Source organism: Oncorhynchus clarkii, chromosome 12, assembly GCF_045791955.1.
Source record: "Oncorhynchus clarkii lewisi isolate Uvic-CL-2024 chromosome 12, UVic_Ocla_1.0, whole genome shotgun sequence".
Taxonomy (NCBI): domain Eukaryota; kingdom Metazoa; phylum Chordata; class Actinopteri; order Salmoniformes; family Salmonidae; genus Oncorhynchus; species Oncorhynchus clarkii.
The window spans coordinates 71515677-71539072 of NC_092158.1; the positions used below are offsets into that span (position 1 = coordinate 71515677).

Here is a 23396-nt window from a genome sequence, read left to right on the forward strand (position 1 = left end):
TCCATGGAAGGACCCTTTTATCCGGGGTTCTTTGGCTATTGGCGGGACGTTATCTTCTTTCTGTTTACCTAGTTTGGTCTTGTAGAAGTCTTTGACTTTGCCCTGGACTTTGTCATCTTCTTCACTTGGACTGGGCCATGACCAGCTGTACTTCGGTTTGGCCGGTAAGGTCTTCTGCATGACCTTAGCTCCAACACCAATCTCCTCTGGGATACCGGCCACCATCACAGTCTTATGGGCCTTTTCTGCCTTGGCAGAAAGCTTCACGCTGGGCCGGTCATTCTGAGTGAGAAGTGGGTTGGTGGTGGTCACAGCCACGGCTGTCTTGGTGAAGAGGAGTGGGAACTTGATCTTCTTCCTGCCGCTGTCAATGTTATCTGGGGATGTAGCGGACTTCCCCTGGCGGACTTCAGCGTTAGCTCGCTCTGACTCCGAACTGGACCTGTCATCAGAGCTCCAAGAAGGACTCTTCAGCCTCAGCTTCACTAGGAACCTTGACACCTTCTTCTGGGCCTCCTGAGAGAACAAAACCCTCCAATAAATGTCACTAGCAAAGTAAACCTCAATGGTGTAAAGTACTGAAGTAAAAATACTTGAACATACTATAAGTCGTTTTTTGGGGTAGCTGTACTTCACAGTTGAAGTCGGAAGTTTACATACACTTAGGGTGGAGTCATTAAAACGTGTTTGTCAACCACTCCACAAATGTCTTGTTAACACACTATAGTTTTGGCAAGTCGGTTAGGACATCTACTTTGTGCATGACACAAGTCATTTTTCCAACAATTGTTTACAGACAGATTATTTCACTTATAATTCACTGTATCACAATTCCAGTGGGTCAGAAGTTTACATACACTAAGTTGACTGTGCCTTTAAACAGCTTGGAAAATTCCAGAAAATGATGTCATGGCTTTAGAAGCATCTGATAGGCTAATTGACATCATTTGGGTCAATTGGAGGTGTACCTGTGGATGTATTTCAAGGCCTACCTTCAAACTCAGTGTCTCTTTGCTTGACATCATGTGAAAACCAAAAGAAATCAGCCAAGACCTCAGAGAACAAATTGTAGACCTCCACAAGTCTGGTTCATCCTTGGGAGCAATTTCCAAACACCTGAAGGTACCATGTTCATCTGTACAAACAATAGTACGCAAGTATAAACACCATGGGACCACGCAGCCGTCATACCGCTCAGGAAGGAGATGCGTTCTGTCTCCTAGAGATGAACGTACTTTGCAAAAAGTGCAAATCAATTCCAGAACAACAGCAAAGGACCTTGTGAAGATGTTGGAGGAAACGGGTACAAAAGTATCTATATCCACAGTATATTTACTTTTGATACTTAAGTATATTTAAAACCAAATACTTTTTTTCAAGTAGTATTTTACTGTGTAACTTTCACTTTTACTTGAGTTTATCTAGACTTTTACTCAAGTATGACAATTGGGTACTTTTTCCACAACTGGTAAACGTACCCAAACACACAACACTCATTGATATGTCAATATAGCAGAGGGGGAGGGGTGATAGAGGTAAATGTAAGAACCATACCAGAATAAGAGATATTACATAGAAAACATAATGGTGACTGTAACCTTATTACATAGCTTTTTGATTTATCATGCCCTACAGGTATATGTGACTTGACTTGCCTCTTTCCAGCTCCAATCTTCCTCCATTGTTTGATGATATGACTGCTTGGCAGAATAAAAGTCACGCTGCACCTGCCTCTGAGGGCTGGACTAAAAAATGATAGGCCAATACTAAACTGGAAGGCTTCAGGTGGTGCCCTTAGAGAATAGGTATGAAGCAAGAAGGCATCAAGAACTGAGTTGGTAACACAGACAGTGGTGGTGGATCCAGTCAGACGGGTGTAAAACAAGAGGGGGGAAGATCTCATTTAAAATCTCACATAACCAAATACCACTACCAAACAAATTCCTGAATTTACCAAAATAACACTTTGAAGACATGTTTGGAATTGGTAAACGAATACGTTATTGTGGAACAATTGGGATTATTGTTATACAATAAATAGCTTTAACCAACCTCTTAAAAGAGCATGATCACCAATAGGACATAGGCCAGAGACGGAAAAAGAACCAAGCCTCGGGCACCAGAGGTGGCAGGGCCTCTGATCCTGAATTCCACACTGTACCAAATGGACAACGGATGGAATTTCCAAGTGAAAATGTAACCAATAGTACTGCTCCGTGTGTGGGGAATATGACTCAACTGTGACCCAAGTAGAAACAATGACGCCCCCACCGGACGCACCGCATCCCGTACGGCTATTTTCTGCCGTTCTGCGAGCGACTTACTTAGTGCCCGGTGAAACTGTTTAAAAGCTCTTTGCATCGCTCAGCAGGCTACATCGCTGGTGTTGGATCAACAGCTTCCCATTCCCTGATCCTAACATGAACCAGTAGTAGGGGAAATGCGAAACTGGCCCAAGATCAACGTCTAGGGGCAACTTTAACCGGCCTAAGGTGTTTGTTTCGATAGGACATCATGGACTGTTGACAAAAACAAGTCCGTCATAAATAACAGTCTGAGATTAAACGAGAGAGGGGAACAATCGTGAATACCCTTCCTAGTTTGCTTCTATTTCTTTTCAATTCATGTAACAGTGTTACAGTATCCCAGTGTTACAGTATCACAACAACTGGGTAAACTCATGAAACTACACCCATCATATCCAGTTGGTTTTACAGTTCATTGTTGTGATGATGTCAACCGAATCATTTCAAGGATAGGCCTAGCTGATGCAGTCCACTTGCTTTATCTAAATCGTGTCGCTGATAACTTATTTTGCTTCTCTCTCTCTCTCTCACTCTGACAAGTACTATAGACATTTGGAGCTATAGAAATGCTGTGTTAATTGAGCCTCCTATTCAATAATTCCAGGTGTTTGTACACATTTCAGGTGAGTCTCATGGTTTTGGTGTTAGATCTATACTGGTATGCATATTTGTCAAAACGCTCAATGAAGTACAAAATGTTCCGTGTACCTACCCTAACTGATATTTTCTTTAGCCTATTAGTACAAAACATATGTAGGTATAGGCAAAGTTGTACAAGTAATACAAATATAGAGAAGTGACTATAAAATCAAAAATCTTGAATGTGGACTTCAAAACTCCTCTATACTTTTCAGTTTGGAAGAAAATATTTCTGAAGAAAGTTCTTCTTTATCCTCCTAAACGCTCTATTCTGGGTAAGTCATACATTCACCTCTTACACGCACAATGTCCTCAAATATACACCACTACCTGTCCTGATCACTCCAGGGGCACTTTCATAGAACACATATGTGCCTGACTGACTGCAATTGCTCTAGAGTGAACCATTAAAAAGGTTTAAAGGTTATATTGAGAAAACTACAGTTATTTGACTAACCTGTGATTTATATTGCATGTGTTAATGTTCTACCAGGTGTCTGGCTTGGCCCTGGTCATGGTCGGGGCTATGTCTCAGCCCACCTACACAGAAATGGAGTCTTTCACCCACATATCCCAGGGCATGTCTCACACCTCCATCCTCCTCATAGTGGTGGGTATCATCATCTCCCTGCTGGCCTTCCTGGGTAGCATTGGGGCGTGGTCAGACAGCCGTCTGCTCCTTGGATTGGTGGGTAGTACAGCACAGTGTGAGATATGGTAACTTGGGGCTTTATGTTTTGGAGAACAGTCAATATGCCGTGTTCCATCTTCACATACTAAATCACAACCTGTCCTAGCTCTGCAACGTTTGCATTTTGCTTTTGGAGAAGTAACATCTTAGTTGTTTGTACTCTGTTCACACACTTCCTAATGCTGATCCTCAGTCTGCAGATAGTGTCTGGTATTCTCTTCTATGTCTTCAGAAACAAGGTAAACATGAGTCTGCTCGGCTGTCTCAACCTACTGCAGATGATCACTGTCTGTTTTCCAGGGAATTCAACTAGTATTGCTTGATTGACAAGGGTGAAAGTGCTTTTTGTGTCCTCTGCACCCTCTGCAGGTGGAGAGAAGGATCACACTGAAAGTCAACGAGGTGATCGTACAGCACAGCCCTGGGGATAAGGTTGCCATCGTTGACCTACAGCATGCAGTAAGCAGAGTGCTATTCACTCCTTACCAGGGGAATAGTCTCTGTGAGAAACAAACTTTGATAGTGTATATGTGTGTTTCAGTTCCTTTGTTGTGGTGCAGAGAACTACACTGACTGGCTCCTGCAGAGCTCTCATGGGAATATTAGTTTTGTGCCACACTCCATTATGTGGCCTGTGTGAAAGTCGTCACCACAGACATCTACCAGAGGGTCAGTATTAACCAGCACAGGGAAGGGCGAGGGGGTTACAAAGGCCTTAGATGAGGTTAACAAAAAGGTGATCATGATTCCCTACATGGGAATTGCTGTGACAATGATGAGAGGTTTTAAGGGCCCTAAAGAGTAATGAGGCTTTATCTAAAATGCTTATCTAGACTTATCTAAGTCTTTTCACTAAAACCTATAATAACACGCTTTTAGTCATGCTTAGCGCAGATCCTGGAGGTCAGCAATCCAGCAAGTAAGACAAGCAGGGACTTGAGAGGATAAAGTTAAACACGGTCAATATATATCAGATGGTTCTCTGAGTGACTGACTGCACACACTGTGGCCCCTGGAGGACAGACAGTTCATTAACAGCTCATTTAGTCACAGGAAGAGAGGATTCACAACTGTGTGTGTGTGTGTGTGTGTGTGTGTGTGTGTGTGTGTGTGTGTGTGTGTGTGTGTGTGTGTGTGTGTGTGTGTGTGTGTGTGTGTGTGTGTGTGTGTGTGTGTGTGTGTGTGCGTGTGCGTGCGTCGTCCTTCCAGGGCTTTGTGCATATGATCAAAGAGTCCCTGAAGAGGAACCTGGTGTGGCTGGGTGCCGCCTGCATTGTACTGGGTCTCATAGAGGTTAAACAACGTATCAGGTGTTCTACTTAGGTCACATGTTGCATCATTGTACTTACTGTGTTATTATCATTGTATCAGTTAGTGGGATGCATCATGGGAATTGAGCTCTTTCGGGAGAAGAGAGAGGTGTATGAGAATTTGGGTTAAGGAGGGAGGGGACGGCTTCGGTCAAGATCCAGCCCGATTCTAAAACCATATACCCATGACAATGCCCACACTATTCTATCGTAAATTGGGTGAGAATGCTGTGACTCTCATCATAATGCAGTTTAGACCCTGTGTAGCGTATTGTCTTTCCCAATATTGAATTGTTATCAGGGATTGGTTATTTTGTTGTTCTTCTTTTTCTGGAATGTCCAGCATTTTTATGGTGGTGGAGGCAAGGGTGTAAGAATAACAGTGCAGCTTGAATTCACACATTGTTGAGTTGATTTGTTTTTGTTGTCGTTTTGAATGTCTGCATTCTGTGTCTGCCATGTTTCACCAGGCCATTTGGTTCAGGAGGTGAGGTGGTCACCTGTCACACAGTCATTCTCCCATGTTATTTAGGCTGTTGTTCCTGGGTGGTTCACTAGGAACATTTGCTCCTGTCACCTCCAAGCGATAAGGGTGTGGTGGTGCTAATTAGAGTTTATTCAGACAGCTGGTATCAGCTAAGGCTGCAGCTCCACCACCTCCATCGCTCTCCATCCAACCCCCCCCCCCCCCCCCCCAGTGTTTTACTGCACCCCACCCTGCCTGTTAGTGGATCCAAGTGGATCCGTCAGCCGGACGCTGGACCCATGGCGGCGGGCTGGGCTGAAGGTTGGTCTCCCTGGCCTACAGTGAAACAGGCCCACTGGGCCTCTGGCTGGCTTCGATGGAGACAGGAGACTGCTGTCTGTCTGCTGTGGGGCCTGCCTGCTGCTCTACCTGGCCCTCCCGGCCCCTGTAGTGTCAGTAACTAGGTCAGTAGTAGTACTCAACATCCCCTGGAAATTGGATGGGCTCCCAGCAAGTCTTCTGTTATTGAGGATTGTGTTGGCAATCCCTAATTCAGCCAACACCCAGGCCAGCAACCCCAATTTGTAGGATTTCAGGACCCTTATTAGTTATTAGACATATTGACCCAGCAGAAGAAAACAAATATTTAGCACAAGCAGACATTTATAACAGTGCTAAAACCATGACAGAGTGGCTGCCCTGTGTCACCCAGGATAACAGGACATGTAGAAGTGAGCTAACCCAGTGTGAGTGACTAGGGATGGAAGAGCAGCAGAGGATGTTGCTCACTAGAGATAGAAGAACTCTTATGTAAAGTCATGCACCTCCTCTCCTCCTCAGAATGTTTAATACTGTAATGTGTGCCAAGGGGGCATGGTGTAATTTAGGATACTTTTTCTGGTGATTCAGAGGCAATTTTCAAACCAGCAGCACTGGCAGGCAGCAGACACCACTAAATCCAAGCCTTCGGGGCCTCTATTCACTGTCTGTATGTAGCCTGCAGACGCTTCAGGAATGTTCTCTCTCTCTCTCTCGATCACACGGCATCTCTCCTTTCACCTTTTTATTTTTCTCTTTTTACTTTCATCTTCTCATTCAGCCTCTGGTCTGACGGATGGTGAAGGACGACATAGAACTGATAAGACCTCATTCGGCATTAGGATTGGCCTACTTTAGTTGTCCCTGTGGTCAGCGGTACAGCGGAGATCCATCTGAGCGGTCCACTTGGCAGAGGGTTTGCTGTGCCGAAGGGCCTGTTTTTTTTGTTTGATTATTATTAGTTGCGCTGCACGTTGACCATGAACGTCTGGTCTGGAGAGTCTGTCTGTCTCTCCCCAAGGCCTTCCAACTTACAACTCAACATGTGCAGCAGGACAGATGGAACCACCCCCAACAGAAAGAGGAGAAAAAAAAACTCAGGATTGAAGGAAGGAAATTAGAAAATGCGGTCTCATGCCCTTACCATAACCACACAATGCTAAGAGTTGCTCAATCAATTTCTATTGATAGAGTGGGCTAAATTTTATTTTTAATTTTATTAAATGTTGTTTTGTTTTTTTTCTGATATGACTGGTTTAGAGGGCTAGTAGTAGCAAATGTAATAATGTCCCAGAAGGATTTGATGAGTGGTGCGAGACTGGACATGACTGTTAGGGTGATTTTGCTTGTCTGAAAGCTTTGTAGAATGTGACTGACTGTTCTACTGTTAGTATGTTTTTGGAATGAGAATATGTAGACTGGATGTGTATATTAGTGGGTGTTGTGTGTCTGCTAGAATATGGGTTATTTATGAGTGTGTGCATATGATATGGGTGTGTGTGTTTAACTCTCACCTCCTTGACGAGGCCCCTCCACCATTTCTCTCTCTCTCTTTGGGCAGGGCTCAGATGGAAGTGATTACGCTGCAGAGGGAGAGATAAATTACAGAGAGAACCTACAGAGCTCCAGCCCTTCTCCTTTATCCACTCACTCATTCACTCACTTACACATACAGGCACGCAATCACATGCACAGGAGCACATGCCCTGCCGCCAGTCCCACCACCTTGCTTCTGGTGGTACATTTCCACTCCTGGCTGTGTCAGGACAATGCGCCAGTGTGCTCCCCTCCCTCCCCTCTCGTGGGCCGAGTGAGTGTGCGAGGCATGAGGGCCAGGGTTGTAAATTCCTCTGAAAGAGCAGTTAAGAAGGCTCCCATTAAAACGGGGATCGACGCTCGCCAGAAAGGAGCCGAAGAAATGAGTCATCACCTGGAGCCTGAAGGGTTCCAGAGCCTGCAGAACCACAGAGGAGAGGAACTGTAGAAATAGAACGGATAGAACATACGGTATCTTTCATTTCAGATGTATACAACTTAGGTCAACTAAGTTGAGATGCCAAGGAAGCATTGTGATTAGATGACATGAGCGTTATAATTGTGATATTTAACTACAATGTCACATTTCTATGTTTTCTAATTTAATTATTTGGACATATTAAAAAATATATATATGTCTTGTCTTGCTCCATTTCATATGTTTTGGAACCCTAAGGCTAGTGCCGCTAGTTTCCTATATTGTAGAGTGTAGGTTTAGGCTTAGGGTTCTAACTAGCCACGAAATCTTAACATCAGTCGTGGAGGTCTATTCTAGCCCGTGAACCCCGCCCTCTCTCAGCTTCAGGTCTGTAGGTCAGTTGAGTTGCCATCGGAGCTCTCTGTGCTGTACCACACAGCTACTATACAGACAGGGGCTGATTCAGAAGGCCAGGCAGCGAGCTCTAACCAGTGAACACAGCTACGTCAGACAGGGGGCTTCCTGTGCACTGGTGTTGGGACAGTAAGTGCTTTCGCCCCAATCCTTCAACCTAACTGACCACCGGTGTATGTTTGTCTTAAGAGCAAGGGCTCTGTGCCACGGGAGTCAGGACAACAATAGCTGGAAACCTACTCAAACAGAACTGGCTGGGTCGTATACAGGTTGGATTAGAGTTGTAATCGACTGTTTCATGTACTGCCTGGAGCACAACAGAGTTTCTTATTATAGGAGATCACTCACAGTCAGTTGCACTAACACAATAGAAGATGATGACATTGACTAGAAGAATTCCCCCCACTGCTCTGTTTGTATTCTCATCACCAGATTGTTAACCTATACTTGCGCCATGGCCCGAGGAGTGGTATGGTTGTGTACACAGTGTGGTGTCTGGCTATGTATCAACCCCCCTCTCTCCTCCAAATCAAGCCCGTTATTATCCCAGGCGAACTCCAGGCTCCCAAAATATCCGTAACGCAGCTGTCAGCACCACTCTGGGCAGCAGCTGGAGCAGCTCATGGGCGCTCCCTCTCTCTTGACCCTCTCTACCACACACACCCAGACTCTCTCTCTCTCTCTACCCCATCCTTCTCTCTCTCTCTCAAAATTCAAGGGGCTTTATTGGCATGGGAAACATTTGTTAACATTGCCAAAGCAAGTGAGGTAGATAATATACAAAAGTGAAATCTCTCTCTCTCGACCCTCTATCACACAAACCCAGACTCCCTCTCTCTCTCTCTACCACACACCCCCAGACTCCCTCTCTCTCTCTCTACCACACACACCCAGACTCCTGCTCTCTTTACCACACACCCTGTGATTTTCTACGATAGGGCCTGGGACCTGAGCGGTTTACTCCAAGCATGCACAGAGGAATAGTTAGCCCCTTTAAAATACTCTGTACACACACTGTGTGTGTGTGTGTGTGTGTGTGTGTGTGTGTGTGTGTGTGTGTGTGTGCCTGCCTAGCCTGGGCCCCACCCGTCTATCTCACTGAAGCCACCTCTGAATGGCCTGTATGTACTCTGTGGGTCATAAAACCCCAGACAAATGGTGTGTGTGGGGTGTGAGAGTGAACCAAGGAGGGGGTGGAGCAAGTGAGGCTGGCTGTAACAGAGGCTCTGCCACCACAGTTGTTGTCTGCTTCTGTTCCGTTCCCTACTGCTGTAGTTAACTTACAACTCCTCTGAGCCCCAGAACAGACCATGGACTATCTTGACTGAGTGGCCAGTTGGTAAGATCATCCAAAGTCAAGGAGTTGAGAGTAGGCTTTCCAAATATCCATTCCCTTCTCTTTCTGTGTATCGTTTCCCCTGATAGTGTCCAGTCAAGGAATCTGTGAACTTTTCAACTGCTGCCTAATAAATCTAGAACTATGTCCACAAAGACTCTCACAGCATACTGATGAAACCAGGACAGGACATTAAAAACACTCATGTTGAAATGCATTTCATGGCCATTTGCAATGGGTCTGCCCGAAGAGAAGCACTATGACCGAGCAGGATATCACTATATTGAAGCAGAGGGCCTCTGTAACATAGAAACTGAAAATGCACATTTTAACCTCCTTTCTCCTGCCAACTCTCTGATTACCCCTCCCCCAAATCTATACGGTGGCCTCAGGAAGCAATCCATGCAGGGACTAGGAGAGGGAACATATTGGACTTCCTGTTTTGATTTCAAGGGGAAAACGAGATCCAAAGATATGGAGAGTCCTGGAAAATCTAAACTGCCCTGATTTAGCAGGGCTAATGTCTGACTATAACTAACTGAGCATAAGCGCTCAGAGCATGATACTCCTCTCTGAGATCAGAGCAAGACTTGATTAGTAACAGACCGAAGTCTGAGTCTTTTTTATTTATTTTTACCTTCATCTGTTTTCATGCGAACTTTCACAGAGAGCAGCTTTTTTCACTCCCCATATTTGTCTCTTTTTTTCAGACCAACAACATGATCCATCTTTGTTAACAGCCTCTTGAGGGCTTCTTTCAATCGGGGGGATATGAGATCACATTATTAACATTCTTTGGAAGAGCATTCTTTCTCTCTTTCTGCCCAATCTTCTGCTTGTCCCTTCTTGCCCTCGAGGAGAGAATATGGCAGCATGGCAGATCTCAGACCAACAAAGAGAGAGAGCTAATCCACAGCATAGACAAGCTTAGCTGAGACCACCTAGAAGAGACTTGGTCAATAACACGCACAAAACAGACAATATCTGGTCTACATAGATAGCAACTTTCTTTCCCGGTAATACATTTAGCTTGATTGATGTGTCTCTATGCAATAAATGTGAGACCTGAGTACAGGGTGATAGTCATCATACCTCTATATACAGTGGGGCAAAAAAGTATTTAGTCAGCCACCAATTGTGCAAGTTCTCCCACTTAAAAATATGAGAGAGGCCTGTAATTTTCATCATAGGTACACTTCATCTATGACAGACAAAATGAGAAAAGAAAATCCAGAAAATAACATTGTAGGATTTTTAATGAATTTATTTGCAAATTATGATGGAAAATAAGTATTTGGTCACCTACAAACAAGCAAGATTTCTGGCTCTCACAGACCTGTAACTTCTTCTTTAAGAGGCTCCTCTGTCCTCCACTCGTTACCTGTATTAATGTTACCTGTCCACAACCTCAAACAGTCCCACTCCAAACTCCACTATGGTCAAGACCAAAGAGCTGTCAAAGGACACCAGAAACAAAATTGTAGACCTGCACCAGGCTGGGAAGACTGAATCTGCAATAGGAAACAGCTTGGTTTGAAGAAATCAACTGTGGGAGCAATTATTAGAAAATGGAAGACATACAAGAACACTGATAATCTCCCTCGATCTGGGGCTCCACGCAAGATCTCACCCTGTGGGGTCAAAATGATCACAAGAACGGTAAGCAAAAATCCCAGAACCACATGGGGGGACCTAGTGAATGACCTGCAGAGAGCTGGGACCAAAGTAACAAAGCCTACCATCAGTAACACACTACTCCGCCAGGGACTCAAATCGTGCAGTGCCAGACGTGTCCCCCTGCTTAAGCCAGTACATGTCCAGGCCCATCTGACGTTTGCTAGAGAGCATTTGGATGATCCAGAAGAAGATTGGGAGAATGTCATATGGTCAGATGAAACCAAAATAGAACTTTTTGGTAAAAACTCAACTTGTCGTGTTTGGAGGACAATGAATGCTGAGTTGCATCCAAAGAACACCATACCTACTGTGAAGCAATTGGGTGGAAACATCATGCTTTGGGGCTGTTTTACACGGATCAGGACGACTGATCCGTGTAAAGGAAAGAATGAATGGGGCCATATGTCGTGAGATTTTGAGTGAAAACCTCCTTCCATCAGCAAGGGCATTGTAACGGTGTTCGTCTATAGGAGGAGAAGAAGCGGACCAAAGCGCAGCGTGGTGGTTACTCATGTTCTTTAATTAATGGAAACTGAACGATACATGAAATAACTTAACTCTACAAAACAACAAACGGAACGTGAAAACCTATACAGCCTATCCTGTGACAACAAACACAGTGACAGGAACAATCACCCACAACCAAACAGTGAAACCCAGGCTACCTAAGTATGATTCTCAATCAGAGACAACTAATGACACCTGCCTCTGATTGAGAACCATACTAGGCCGAAAACATAGAACTGACCCAAAACATAGAAAAACAAACATAGACTGCCCACCCAACTCACGCCCTGACCATACTAAATAAATGCAAAACAAAGGAAATAGAGGTCAGAACGTGACAGTACCCCCCCCCAAAGGTGCGGACTCCGGCCGCAAAACCTTGACCTATAGGGGAGGGTCTGGGTGGGCGTCTGTCCGCGGTGGCGGCTCTGGCGCGGGACGCGGACCCCACTTCGCCATTGTCTTAGTCCGCCGTATTGTCCGCCTCCGTGGCTTACTCCCCATGCCCACCCCTCTCAATGACCCCACTGGACAGAGGGACTGCTTGGGACAGAGGGGCAGCTCGGGACAGAGGTGAAGCAGCTGCTCGGGACAGAGGGGCGGCAGCTGCTCGGGACAGAGGGGCGGCAGCAGCTCGGGACAGAGGGGCGGCAGCTGCTCGGGACAGAGGGGCGGCAGCTGCTCGGGACAGAGGGGCGGCAGCTGCTCGGGACAGAGGGGCGGCAGCTGCTCGGGACAGAGGGGCGGCAGCTGCTCGGGACAGAGGGGCGGCAGCTGCTCGGGACAGAGGGGCGGCAGCTGCTCGGGACATAGGGGCAGCTGCTCCGGGCGGAGGGGCTCTAGCGGCCCCTGGCCGACTGGCGGCACTGGCGGCCCCTGGTTGACTGGCGGCGCTGGCGCTGGGCTGACTGGCGGCACTGGCGGCCCCTGGCTGACTGGCGGCACTGGCGGCCCCTGGTTGACTGGCGGCACTGGCGGCCCCTGGCTGACTGGCGGCACTGGCGGCCCCTGGCTGACTGGCGGCACTGGCGGCCCCTGGCTGACGGGCGGCACAGGCGGCCCCTGGCTGACGGGCGGCACTGGCGGCCCCTGGCTGACGGGCGGCACTGGCGGCCCCTGGCTGACTGGCGGCACTGGCGGCCCCTGGCTGACGGGCGGCACTGGCGGCCCCTGGCTGACGGGCGGCATTGGCGGCTCCTGGCAGACGGGCGGCACTGGCGGCGCTGGGCAGACGGGCGGCACTGGCGGCGCTGGGCAGACGGGCGGCGCTGGCGGCGCTGGGCAGACGGGCGGCGCTGGCGGCGCTGGGCAGACGGGCGGCGCTGGCGGCGCTGGGCAGACGGGCGGCGCTGGCGGCGTTGGGCAGACGGACGGCGCTGGCGCCGGGCAGACGGGAGGCTCCGGCAGAGGCGCCGGGCAGACGGGAGGCTCCGGCAGAGGCGCCGGACAGGCGGGAGGCTCCGGCCGAGGCGCCGGACAGGCGGGAGGCTCCGGCAGAGGCGCCGGACAGGCGGGAGGCTCCGGCAGAGGCGCCGGACAGGCGGGAGGCTCCGGCAGAGGCGCCGGACAGGCGGGAGGCTCCGGCAGAGGCGCCGGACAGGCGGGAGGCTCCGGCAGAGGCGCCGGACAGGCGGGAGGCTCCGGCAGAGGCGCCGGACAGGCGGGAGGCTCCGGCAGAGGCGCCGGACAGGCGGGAGGCTCCGGCAGAGGCGCCGGACAGGCGGGAGACTCCGGCAGCGCTGGAGAGGAAGGCTCTGGACGGATGGGCCGGAGAGACAGCCTGGTACGGGGAGCTGCCACCGGAGGGCTGGGGTGTGGAGGTGGTGACGGATAGACCGGGCCGTGCAGGCGCACTGGAGCTCTTGAGCACCGAGCCTGCCCAACCTTACCCGGTTGAATGGTCCCGGTCGCCCTGCCAGTGCGGCGAGGTGGAATAGCCCGCACTGGGCTATGCAGGCGAACCGGGGACACCGTGCGCAAGGCTGGTGCCATGTAAGCCGGCCCAAGGAGACGCACTGGAGACCAGATGCGTAGAGCCGGCTTCATGGCACTTGGCTCGATGCCCACTCTAGCCCGGCCGATACGCGGAGCTGGAATGTACCGCACCGGGCTGTGCACCCGCACTGGGGACACCGTGCGCTCCACAGCATAACACGGTGCCTGCCCGGTCTCTCTAGCCCCCCGGTAACCACAGGAAGTTGGCTCAGGTCTCCTACCTGGCGTAGCCATACTCCCTGTTAGCCCCCCCCCAAGAAATTTTTGGGGCTGACTCCCGGGCTTCCATCCACGACGCCGCGCTGCCTCCTCATACCAGCGCCTCTCCGCTTTCGCCGCCTCCCGTTCTTCCTTGGGGCGGCGATACTCTCCTGGCTGAGCCCAAGGTCCTTTACCGTCTAGTTCGTCCTCCCATGTCCAAACCTCCTCGCGCTGCTCCTGCTGCTGCTTTCTCCTTTGCCCATTACCACACCGCTTGGTCCTGTTGTGGTGGGTGATTCTGTAACGGTGTTCGTCTATAGGAGGAGAAGAAGCGGACCAAAGCGCAGCGTGGTGGTTACTCATGTTCTTTAATTAATGGAAACTGAACGATACATGAAATAACTTAACTCTACAAAACAACAAACGGAACGTGAAAACCTATACAGCCTATCCTGTGACAACAAACACAGTGACAGGAACAATCACCCACAACCAAACAGTGAAACCCAGGCTACCTAAGTATGATTCTCAATCAGAGACAACTAATGACACCTGCCTCTGATTGAGAACCATACTAGGCCGAAAACATAGAACTGACCCAAAACATAGAAAAACAAACATAGACTGCCCACCCAACTCACGCCCTGACCATACTAAATAAATGCAAAACAAAGGAAATAGAGGTCAGAACGTGACAGGCATTGAAGATGAAACGTGGCTGGGTCTGTCAGCATGACAATGATCCCAAACACACCGCCCGGGCAACGAAGGAGTGGCTTCGTAAGAAGCATTTCAAGGTCCTGGAGTGGCCTAGCCAGTCTCCAGATCTCAACCCCATAGAAAATCTTTGGAGGGAGTTGAAAGTCCGTGTTGCCCAGCAACAGCCCCAAAACATCACTGCTCTAGAAGAGATCTGCATGGAGGAATGGGCCAAAATACCAGCAACAGTGTGTGAAATCCTTGGGAAGACTTACAGAAAACGTTTGACCTCTGTCATTGCCAACAAAGGGTATAGTTTTGAGATAAACTTTTGCTATTGACCAAATACTTATTTTCCACCATCATTTGCAAATAAATTCATTAAGAATCCTACAATGTGATTTTCTGGAATTTTTTTTCTCATTTTGTCTGTCATAGTTGAAGTGTACCTATGATGAAAATTACAGGCCTCTCATCTTTTTAAGTGGGAGAACTTGCACAATTGGTGGCTGACTAAATACTTTTTTGCCCCACTGTATAGTACAAAAGGTATAAACCATGTAAATGTCTACAGTCTCCCGGCTGAGTCATGCTATCAGACTTAAGGTTTCCTAACTGAGAACATCAAGTGAACAGGGCTTTGCTGGCGAAACTCAAACATTCTGAAAAGTGAATCTGGGCATCTGTTTCTGTTTAGTTTTCAGGTTATGGCAGCAACATCTTTCCCTATCCTGATACTCCTTTTGTTCCCTTCTTTCTTACCTTGAGAGGAAGAAAAAAAGCGCCCCTATTATAGTGAATTTTCCAAAATACCTTCCAAACCCCCTCCCCGCCCACCCCTTGTAACAATCTTAGACTCTACCTGCCACCACCCCACCCCGCCCACCCCCCCCTCCTCTTTTCTCTCTCTCCTCATTCATCTCTCTCTGCTTCAGTGAAAAGCCAAACAAGCCAGCCATTAAGTTGAGTTAAGCGCAGGAAGCGGGCCTTCAGGCCAGGCAGCCCTGTTTACACGGAGCTAGTCGGGTTTCAGCGAGTGAGGTGAGGCAGCTCACAGGAGACTGTCACTGGGCCAAGGCCTCTGCGCTGCTCCACTGACTCACTGCATTCCCCCATTCATCTGAGTGAAGAGGGGAAGAGAAGAGGGGGGCAGGGAGGAGAAAGAAAGGGGGAGCTAGGGCTGAGGCACAAAGAGGTGTGGAGGAGCAGAACATAAGTGGGACAGGTAGATTTATGTATTTTTCCCCCAACAAGGCATGGTCTCTTTTGCTGTCCTAAATCACACATACTGTACCTGTCGGTTGTTACAACCCTGGTACTTATACTGTGCCATGCCATACACTGCCCCCTCTTTCTGTACAAGACAGACAAACGATAGATCTTATCTGACAAGGGGAAATATCCAGTGGTCTTCAGCGAGTACAAACTGTTCAAGCCCTGCATATCGTCAAGTCTACCTCTATAGATTTCTTGTTGTAGATTAGGTAAGAAATTGGTAATCCCATTCTTACATGCAGGAGCTGTTCAGAAAGTATTCACACCATGTGACTTTTTCCACATGTTGTTGTTACAAAGTGGGATTCAAATGGATTTAATTGTCTTTTTTTGTCAACTATCTTAACAAAATACTCTATAATGTCAAAGTGGAATAAAAATGATAAAATGTATGAATTAATCAATGGAAAATAAAACACTATGTATTGATTTAGATAAGTATTCAACCCTCTCAGTCAATACATGTTAGAATCACCTTTGGCAGCGATTACAGCTGTGAGTCTTCCTGGGTAAGTCTCCTTGGGCTTTGCACACCTGGATTGTACAATATTTGCCCATTATTCTTTAAGAAATTCTTTAAGCTCTGTCAAGTTGGTTGTTGATCATTGCTAGACAGCAATTATCAAGTATTGCCATAGATTTTCAAGATGATTTAAGTCAAAACTGTAACAATGCCACTCAGGAACATTCAATGTCGTCTTGGTAAGAAACATATTTGGCCTTGTGTTTCAGGTAATTGTCCTGCTGAAAGATGAATTTGTCTCCCAGTGTCTGTTGGGAATCAGACTGAACCAAGTTTCCCTCTAGGATTATGCCTGTGCTTAGCTCTATTCCATTTATTTTTATCGTAAAAAAAACTCCCTAGTCCTTTTCGATGACAAGCCTACCCATAACATGATGCAGCCACCACCATTCTTGAAAATATTAAGAGTGGTACTCAGTAATGTGTTGTATTTTCCCCAAACATAAAGCTTTGTTTTCAGAACAAAAAGTTCATTTCTTTGCCACATTTTTTTTTAAAGTATTGCTTTAGTGCCTTATTGCAAACAAGATTATTCTGTACAGGATTCCTTATTTTCACTCTGTCATTTATGTTAGTATTGTAGAGTAACTTCTACAATGTCGTTGATCCATCCTCAGTTATCTCCTATCACAGCCATTAAACTCTGTAACTGTTTTAAAATCACCATTGGCCTCATGGTGAAATCCTTGAGTGGTTTCCTTCCTCTCCGGCAACTGAGTTAGGAAGGGCACCGGTATCTTTGTAGTGACTGTGTGTATTGATACCCCATCCAATGTGTAATTAATAACTTCACCATGCACAAAGAGATAATCTATGTACGCTTCTTTTTTTTGCCATCTACCAATAGCTGCCCTTGTTTGTGAACCATTGGAAAACCTCCCTGGTCTTTGTGGTTGAATCCGTGCTTGAAATTCACTGCTCGACTGAGGGACCTTACAGATCATTGTTTGTGTGGGGTACAGAGATAAGGTAGTCATTTAAAATTCATGTTAATCACTATCATTGCACAGAGTGAGTCCATGCAACTTAATATGTGACTTGTTAAGCACATTTTTACTCCTGAACTTATTTAGGCTTGTCATAACAAAAGGGTTGAATACTTATTCACTGAAGACATTTCAGCTTTACATTTTTAATTAATTTGTAAACATTTCTAAAAACACAATTTCACTTTGACATATGGGGTATTGTGTGTAACCCAAAATCTCGATTACATTTTAAAAATTCCGGCTGTAACACAATACAATGTGGAAAAAGTCAAGTATGGAAGTATTCCTCATATCCTCAGTGCTGTAGGTGTATCCACTTTCTCCAGCCAGCACGTCATTTATTTCATTACATCACCACAGATGAGGTTCAGTTTCAGCCATGCATCACTCGGGGGATTCCAGATCAATGTTGTGTTTACTTTAAAAAGTTTCTTGAAAGATAAAGTACTCTGTGAAGCCAAGCACCATTATTTTCCTTTGCTTCACTCGCATGTAGAGACAAATGCCATGTTCACAAAGAAATACACACACACACAACGTAGCATACTCAAGTTCTTATTGGCATAGTAGCTAATATTCCATCTAAGGGTATGTCATTCCAGGTATCCAGTGTTACATCACCCCCTGTACCTTGGAGAGCTGCGTCAGGGTAATGCATCCTCGTGGCAGTCGCCACACAGTCTGAAAGCTAACAGATGTTGAGGGTATGACTCAACTGTCAACACATTGGCGAGAGCAGCGTGATGGAGACTTCTCTGAGTAGGCCTATTTTAGCCACACATCATGAGAGAGCAAGAGAGAGATAGCTGAGCGAGAGATGCGGACAGACGGGCAAGTCTACCGACAGACAAGGCTCTCATACATACAGCCACGCGTTGTGCACACAAAGGGTATGTTAAAGTAGGGCTTCTTACATCACCTCATCTTCGTAATTGAATGACTTTGGAGTGAAGGAGGCCATTGTATTGGGTCCAGCCCATAAAACTGCGTGGCCTCAAGACATACATTAGAGCCCAAATGTGATCCCCCTCTTCAACAGAGGCACAGTGATGTTTATAATGCCCAGCATTTGGATTGTTTCCAAATGGGGGCATTGTTAGTTTGAACCTGGTACATACACCGTGGTACAGCTGAGCCCCCTCCAACCACAGCCAGGCCACAAGACATACAGGTTTCAACCCCGTCACATTTGTGTTGAACCATAACTTTATAACATAATGTAGAAATGATTTTTATGGTCATTTAATTAGGGAACTGGGAATTTATGATGAACCTGGTGAAGTTGGGCAGAGACCACCATTTTGTAACTTCACTGACATCTTTGTGCATTAACATGTTACCACTCAGTTATAAGAAATAACGGTGGCTCTCGAAATGACACCGCATAGTTTGTGCTGTAGTACAGAACAATATAGTAACAGGGACCCCCTTTTCTAACCCTCATCGACAAACCCTTACGTTCAGACAGTGACCACATGTGTATAGTTAACATTTCCATACTATAGCTATGTTGTTAGCACATTCTGAGCTGTAATGTAGTGGTAACTAAATCACTTTTCAATTCAAAGACAAACGAAATAGACAAGTTCAAGAAAATAATCCTGCTAGTCAAGATAACACAGGACACACACACACACACATACAGCAAAACAAAACAAAAAATAAAATCATGTGGCTTTAATTTTGTCGTCACCTTCCCATCCCCTAACCCCCCCCAGCAAATCACGTGAGATACATTTGTTGATTAGTGGTTGCCAGATTCACACCACTTTTCACGTTGACAACATTAAAATACCACATTCTTCTTTGATTCCGTTTTTCAAAATACTTTTTTTATTTTTTATTATTTGAACAGTTTGAGCAACACAGTCTCCAAAAGTGGATCTTTTTGGTGTTACTTTTTGGTAATGGAGTGTAAGTACTGACAATTAGGGCTAGCTTTTCCACCCTGGAGGCATGACCACAGTGTCCCTGCAGCCTTGTCTTCACCCCTACCACCCAGCTCAGCTCCAAGGGATTTAATTGGTGGGGGGAGACGAGAGGAAGGAGAAGGGCTAAGCTAGGGAAAATGCACAGCCAAAGACTGCCTTTACGACAACCCAGCTTCCCTGATCTGATACATCAGAAGGAAAATGATTACAGATCTGGGTTTGACAGGATAAACTCCAAATGTGTATGTGTCATACTGCCAGTGAAAACAGCACTAAGAGACAGTGTGTCTATGGCTCCTTTCAGAAGGGGTGCTAGAGTTAACCAGGCACTACGGCTGTCGGACGACAAAACATGTCCTTTCTTTAAATACAAATATATAATATTATACTTTACAATTCCTATTTACATCTCACACATTCACAGAGTGAAAATAAAGTCTTAAAATGGCCGCCTGTCCTTTCAGGCCTCCTTCCTTCCCCCGCTCACTGTATTCCCAGCTGGATTCTCACTCACACTGGAGAGTTTTTATGGCTGATAACTTAAAAAGGGAGTAGGAACAGAGTGGGGGAAGAGAGAGAGAGAGCACTTCAGCAAATGGCATCCACTGAACACCTTTGTTGTTTGTTCATTTTGAGGTTTGGCCATTCTTCAGGTGAGCAACAGTTTGTCCTTTGGTCAAGACCCCCGTCCCCCACCCCCCGACTCTTAAAGCTTGATTTTGGCATGCAATATTTGACTTCTTAAAAATGATGTCAATGTTCCATAGAAATACTGACAATATCTGATGATCAATGTATAAAAGTACCACTGAGTCTCTGACAGGGAGTAAACAAATAGGAGGGAGAAAAACACACCATAAAACATCCAAATGAATGTCCAAAAACAAGTCCCATGTTTAGGCCTCCCTCCCTAGACAGTGGTCTCTCCATGCCTACGATTTGAGAGTCTGGTATAGAACTTGCGCCAGGAGTGGAGTGTCTTGCCAGACCAGATCCAGAACCCGGAGGTGATGCCCACTATGAGCGTCATCAGGTACTTGATCATGTAGACGGTGAAGTCAGGGGTCATGCGGGGGGTGTACTGCATGGGGCAGGGGATGGCTAAGCCTTTACAGTTACGGCTGACCCAGCTTCTCTCCCAGTGGTGGCGGAAGGCCTGCTCGTAGAAGAAGCAGGCGATGACGATGGTGGCGGGGACGGTGTAGAGCACGCTGAACACCCCGATGCGCACCATCAGGCGCTCCAGCTTCTCCGTCTTGGTGCCGTCGTGCTTCATGATGGTGCGGATGCGGAACAGGGACACGAAGCCGGCCAGGAGGAAGGAGGTACCGATGAAGAGGTAGACGAAGAGGGGGGCCAGGACAAAGCCCCGTATGGGGTTCAGGCTGTTGAGGCCCACAAAGCACACCCCACTGAGCACGTCCCCCTCGATCTGCCCCATGGCCAGGATGCTGATGGTCTTCACGGCGGGCACAGCCCAGGCTGCCAGGTGGAAGTACTGGGAGTTGGCCTCAATAGCCTCATGCCCCCACTTCATCCCAGCTGCCAGGAACCAGGTGAGGGACAGGATGACCCACCAGATGGAGCTGGCCATGCTGAAGAAATACAGCATCATGAAGAGGATGGTGCAGCCCTCCTTCTTGGTCCCCTGGACGATGGTCTTATATCCGTCTGGGGTGAAGCTGTCATTGCACACCACCTTGTCCCCCAGGAAGTAGCCAGCGATATAGGCTATGGAGACCATGGTGTAGCACCCAGAGAGGAAGATGATGGGCCTCTCCGGGTACTTGAAGCGCTGCATGTCCACTAGGTAGGTGGTGACGGTGAATAGGGTGGAGGCACAGCACAGAGACGACCAGATGAGGATCCATATGCGTGCAAAATAAATCTCTTTGTCATTGAAGAACATGTAGCCTCCACTGCTCCTGGAGTGTTCACATGGTGCGCCACAATCCAGCTCCCCCAGAAACGAATAATTCAGGTAAATGGGGACTTTGAGCACAGATGGACAGCGGAAAGGCCTGTCTGATGTGGAGTAGACATGGACGCCAGGGGTTCCAGGTACTGGCATGTGTACGGGCGGGGCAGTGGCAGTAGATTCATTCTGACCCACGCAAATGTGCCCGTCTCCAAGCACGGGGAAATTCTCGCAACGGAGGCGTTCTGGCCACTGGAACCCAAATTTATTCATGAGCGCCTCGCAGCCGTGCTTTGCCCTCTCGCAAATTGAGCGACAGGGTGGAATGGCCTTTTCCAAAACTGTACAAACAGGCGCATACATTGAACATAGGAAGAATTTAAGTTCCGGCGAGCACTGTACCTTCACCAAGGGGTAAAACTGGTGCACCTCCAGCCCTGCGTCCTCTTGATTGTAATGCCCCACCAGATTGGGCATGATAGTTTGATTGTAGGCGATGTCCGTGCATAGTGGGATTGAAATAGGCTGGCAAAATCCGTGGTCCGGGAAAGCAATGCCATTATCCCCTTGCGCTGATACCATCAATGACGACATGATCAGTGCGAGAGTCACATAACTCGTTTGAAAATCCATTTTCATTGTGAGCTGATCAATAAAAAATCTCATCTATCTAGCCTGATAAAGTAATACAATTTACAGATACTTTTTATATTCCGTAGCATCGGAATTTTGGCTATAAATAACGGAATAATTAATAAAAATGTATGCCGTTGTCCCGGTGAGCAAAAACCTGTTGCTGTTTGCTCGCCTGCAAGAGGCTGCTTGACTTTTCCTTTGTGCAACTTGCATGGATGGCCCAATCAGACAGTTTCAAGTTCCCCCTGCAACTTTCTGTGGTTAGTTTCAAAGTAATGTCGAGAGGAGGAGGGATGGGGATAAGGGGGCTCTGGAAACAGATTCCCTTCCCAGTGTGTTGCTGGCCAATGGAATTGCAGAGCAGTATTAACTTGGGAGAGTTTGAGTAACTTCAGTACAGCATGCGTCCCCTGAATGAACCATACTGTAGTGTAGCCTCGCTCACAACGCCAAGATGTGCAGATGTCTATGTATCTATCTATCTATCTATCTATCTATCTATCTATCTATCTATCTATCTATCTATCTATCTATCTATCTATCTATCTATCTATCTATCTATCTATCTATCTATCTATCTATCTATCTATCTATCTATCTATCTATCTATCTAACCATTTATCTATCTATCTATCTATCTATCTATCTATCTATCTATCTATCTATCTATCTATCTGTCAAGTTTCAAGTTGTATTCGTCACGAGAAATAAGAGATAAGAAAGGAAGAAGAAGACCAACAGTGTCAGTAACACATTTACAGTGAGCAGGGATACTCGAGGAGCTGAAGTAGTAGAGATGTACATGTAGGCAGGCATAGATGAGGACAAAGTGATTGGTAGCTGGATAAATAATAATAATGTTAATAACAAAAAACAATATAGCAGTGTAAACTGGGCTAAAAAGTAACTGGTAGCAGGAATATTGAAATACTATGTTAATATACTAATGGTAATATCAACATGTAACCAGGATTAATAGTGACCAGTAGCAGGATAAATTGGATGGTATTATTGGGGATGCAGTCAAAAATGAATGAACAATGAACTGCAGCGTAATCGTAGTAATACATCAAATTAATAATAATTTAGCAGCAGTGAGCGGGTGGCAATTGGTAGTGAGTGTGTGTGTGTGTGTGTGTGTGTGTGTGTGTGTGTGTGTGTGTGTGTGTGTGTGTGTGTGTGTGTGTGTGTGTGTGTGTGTGTGCGTGTGCGTGTGCGTGTGCGTGTGTGTGCGTGAGTGAGTGAGTGAGTGTGAGTAAAAGTGACAGTGAAGGTGTGTGTGTGTCAGAGTGGGTAGAGGCCTGTGGATGGGCCTAGAGTCAGTGTGGATAGTCTGTGGGAGAGGGAGATAAGTAGTTAGCCATGTAACAGTCTTATGGCCAGGGGATAGAAGCTGCTTAGGCCCTTACCAAAACAGATAGTGGTTTTGAAATTGCAGTAAAAGTGCAGTAACTGCAGTCAACTGTGGTATTTTGGACGCAGTGATTGCACTGTAACTTCAGTTACACTGCAAAATTACTGCAGTAAAAACAATTGTGTTATATTGGACACAGTATTTGCAGCATACTGCAGTTATTCTGCATTCTAACTACAGTTATACTACAGTGTAGT

General features: G+C 46.8%; 1 protein-coding gene across 1 annotated transcript; it reads right to left on the reverse strand.

Moving 5' to 3' along the window:
• Positions 1–17429: 17429 nt before the first annotated feature.
• LOC139421182 (frizzled-2-like) lies at positions 17430–21967 on the reverse strand. Its single transcript, XM_071171804.1, has one exon. It carries the CDS (start codon positions 21813–21815, stop codon positions 20142–20144), a length of 1674 nt encoding a protein of 557 aa, XP_071027905.1. The 5' UTR covers positions 21816–21967; the 3' UTR covers positions 17430–20141.
• Between the last annotated feature and the right edge of the window lie 1429 nt (positions 21968–23396).

Bases quoted from the DNA above. Each gene is read 5' to 3' on its own strand.
- LOC139421182 (XM_071171804.1), bottom strand. From the start codon at position 21,815: ATGAGATTTTTTATTGATCAGCTCACAATGAAAATGGATTTTCAAACG.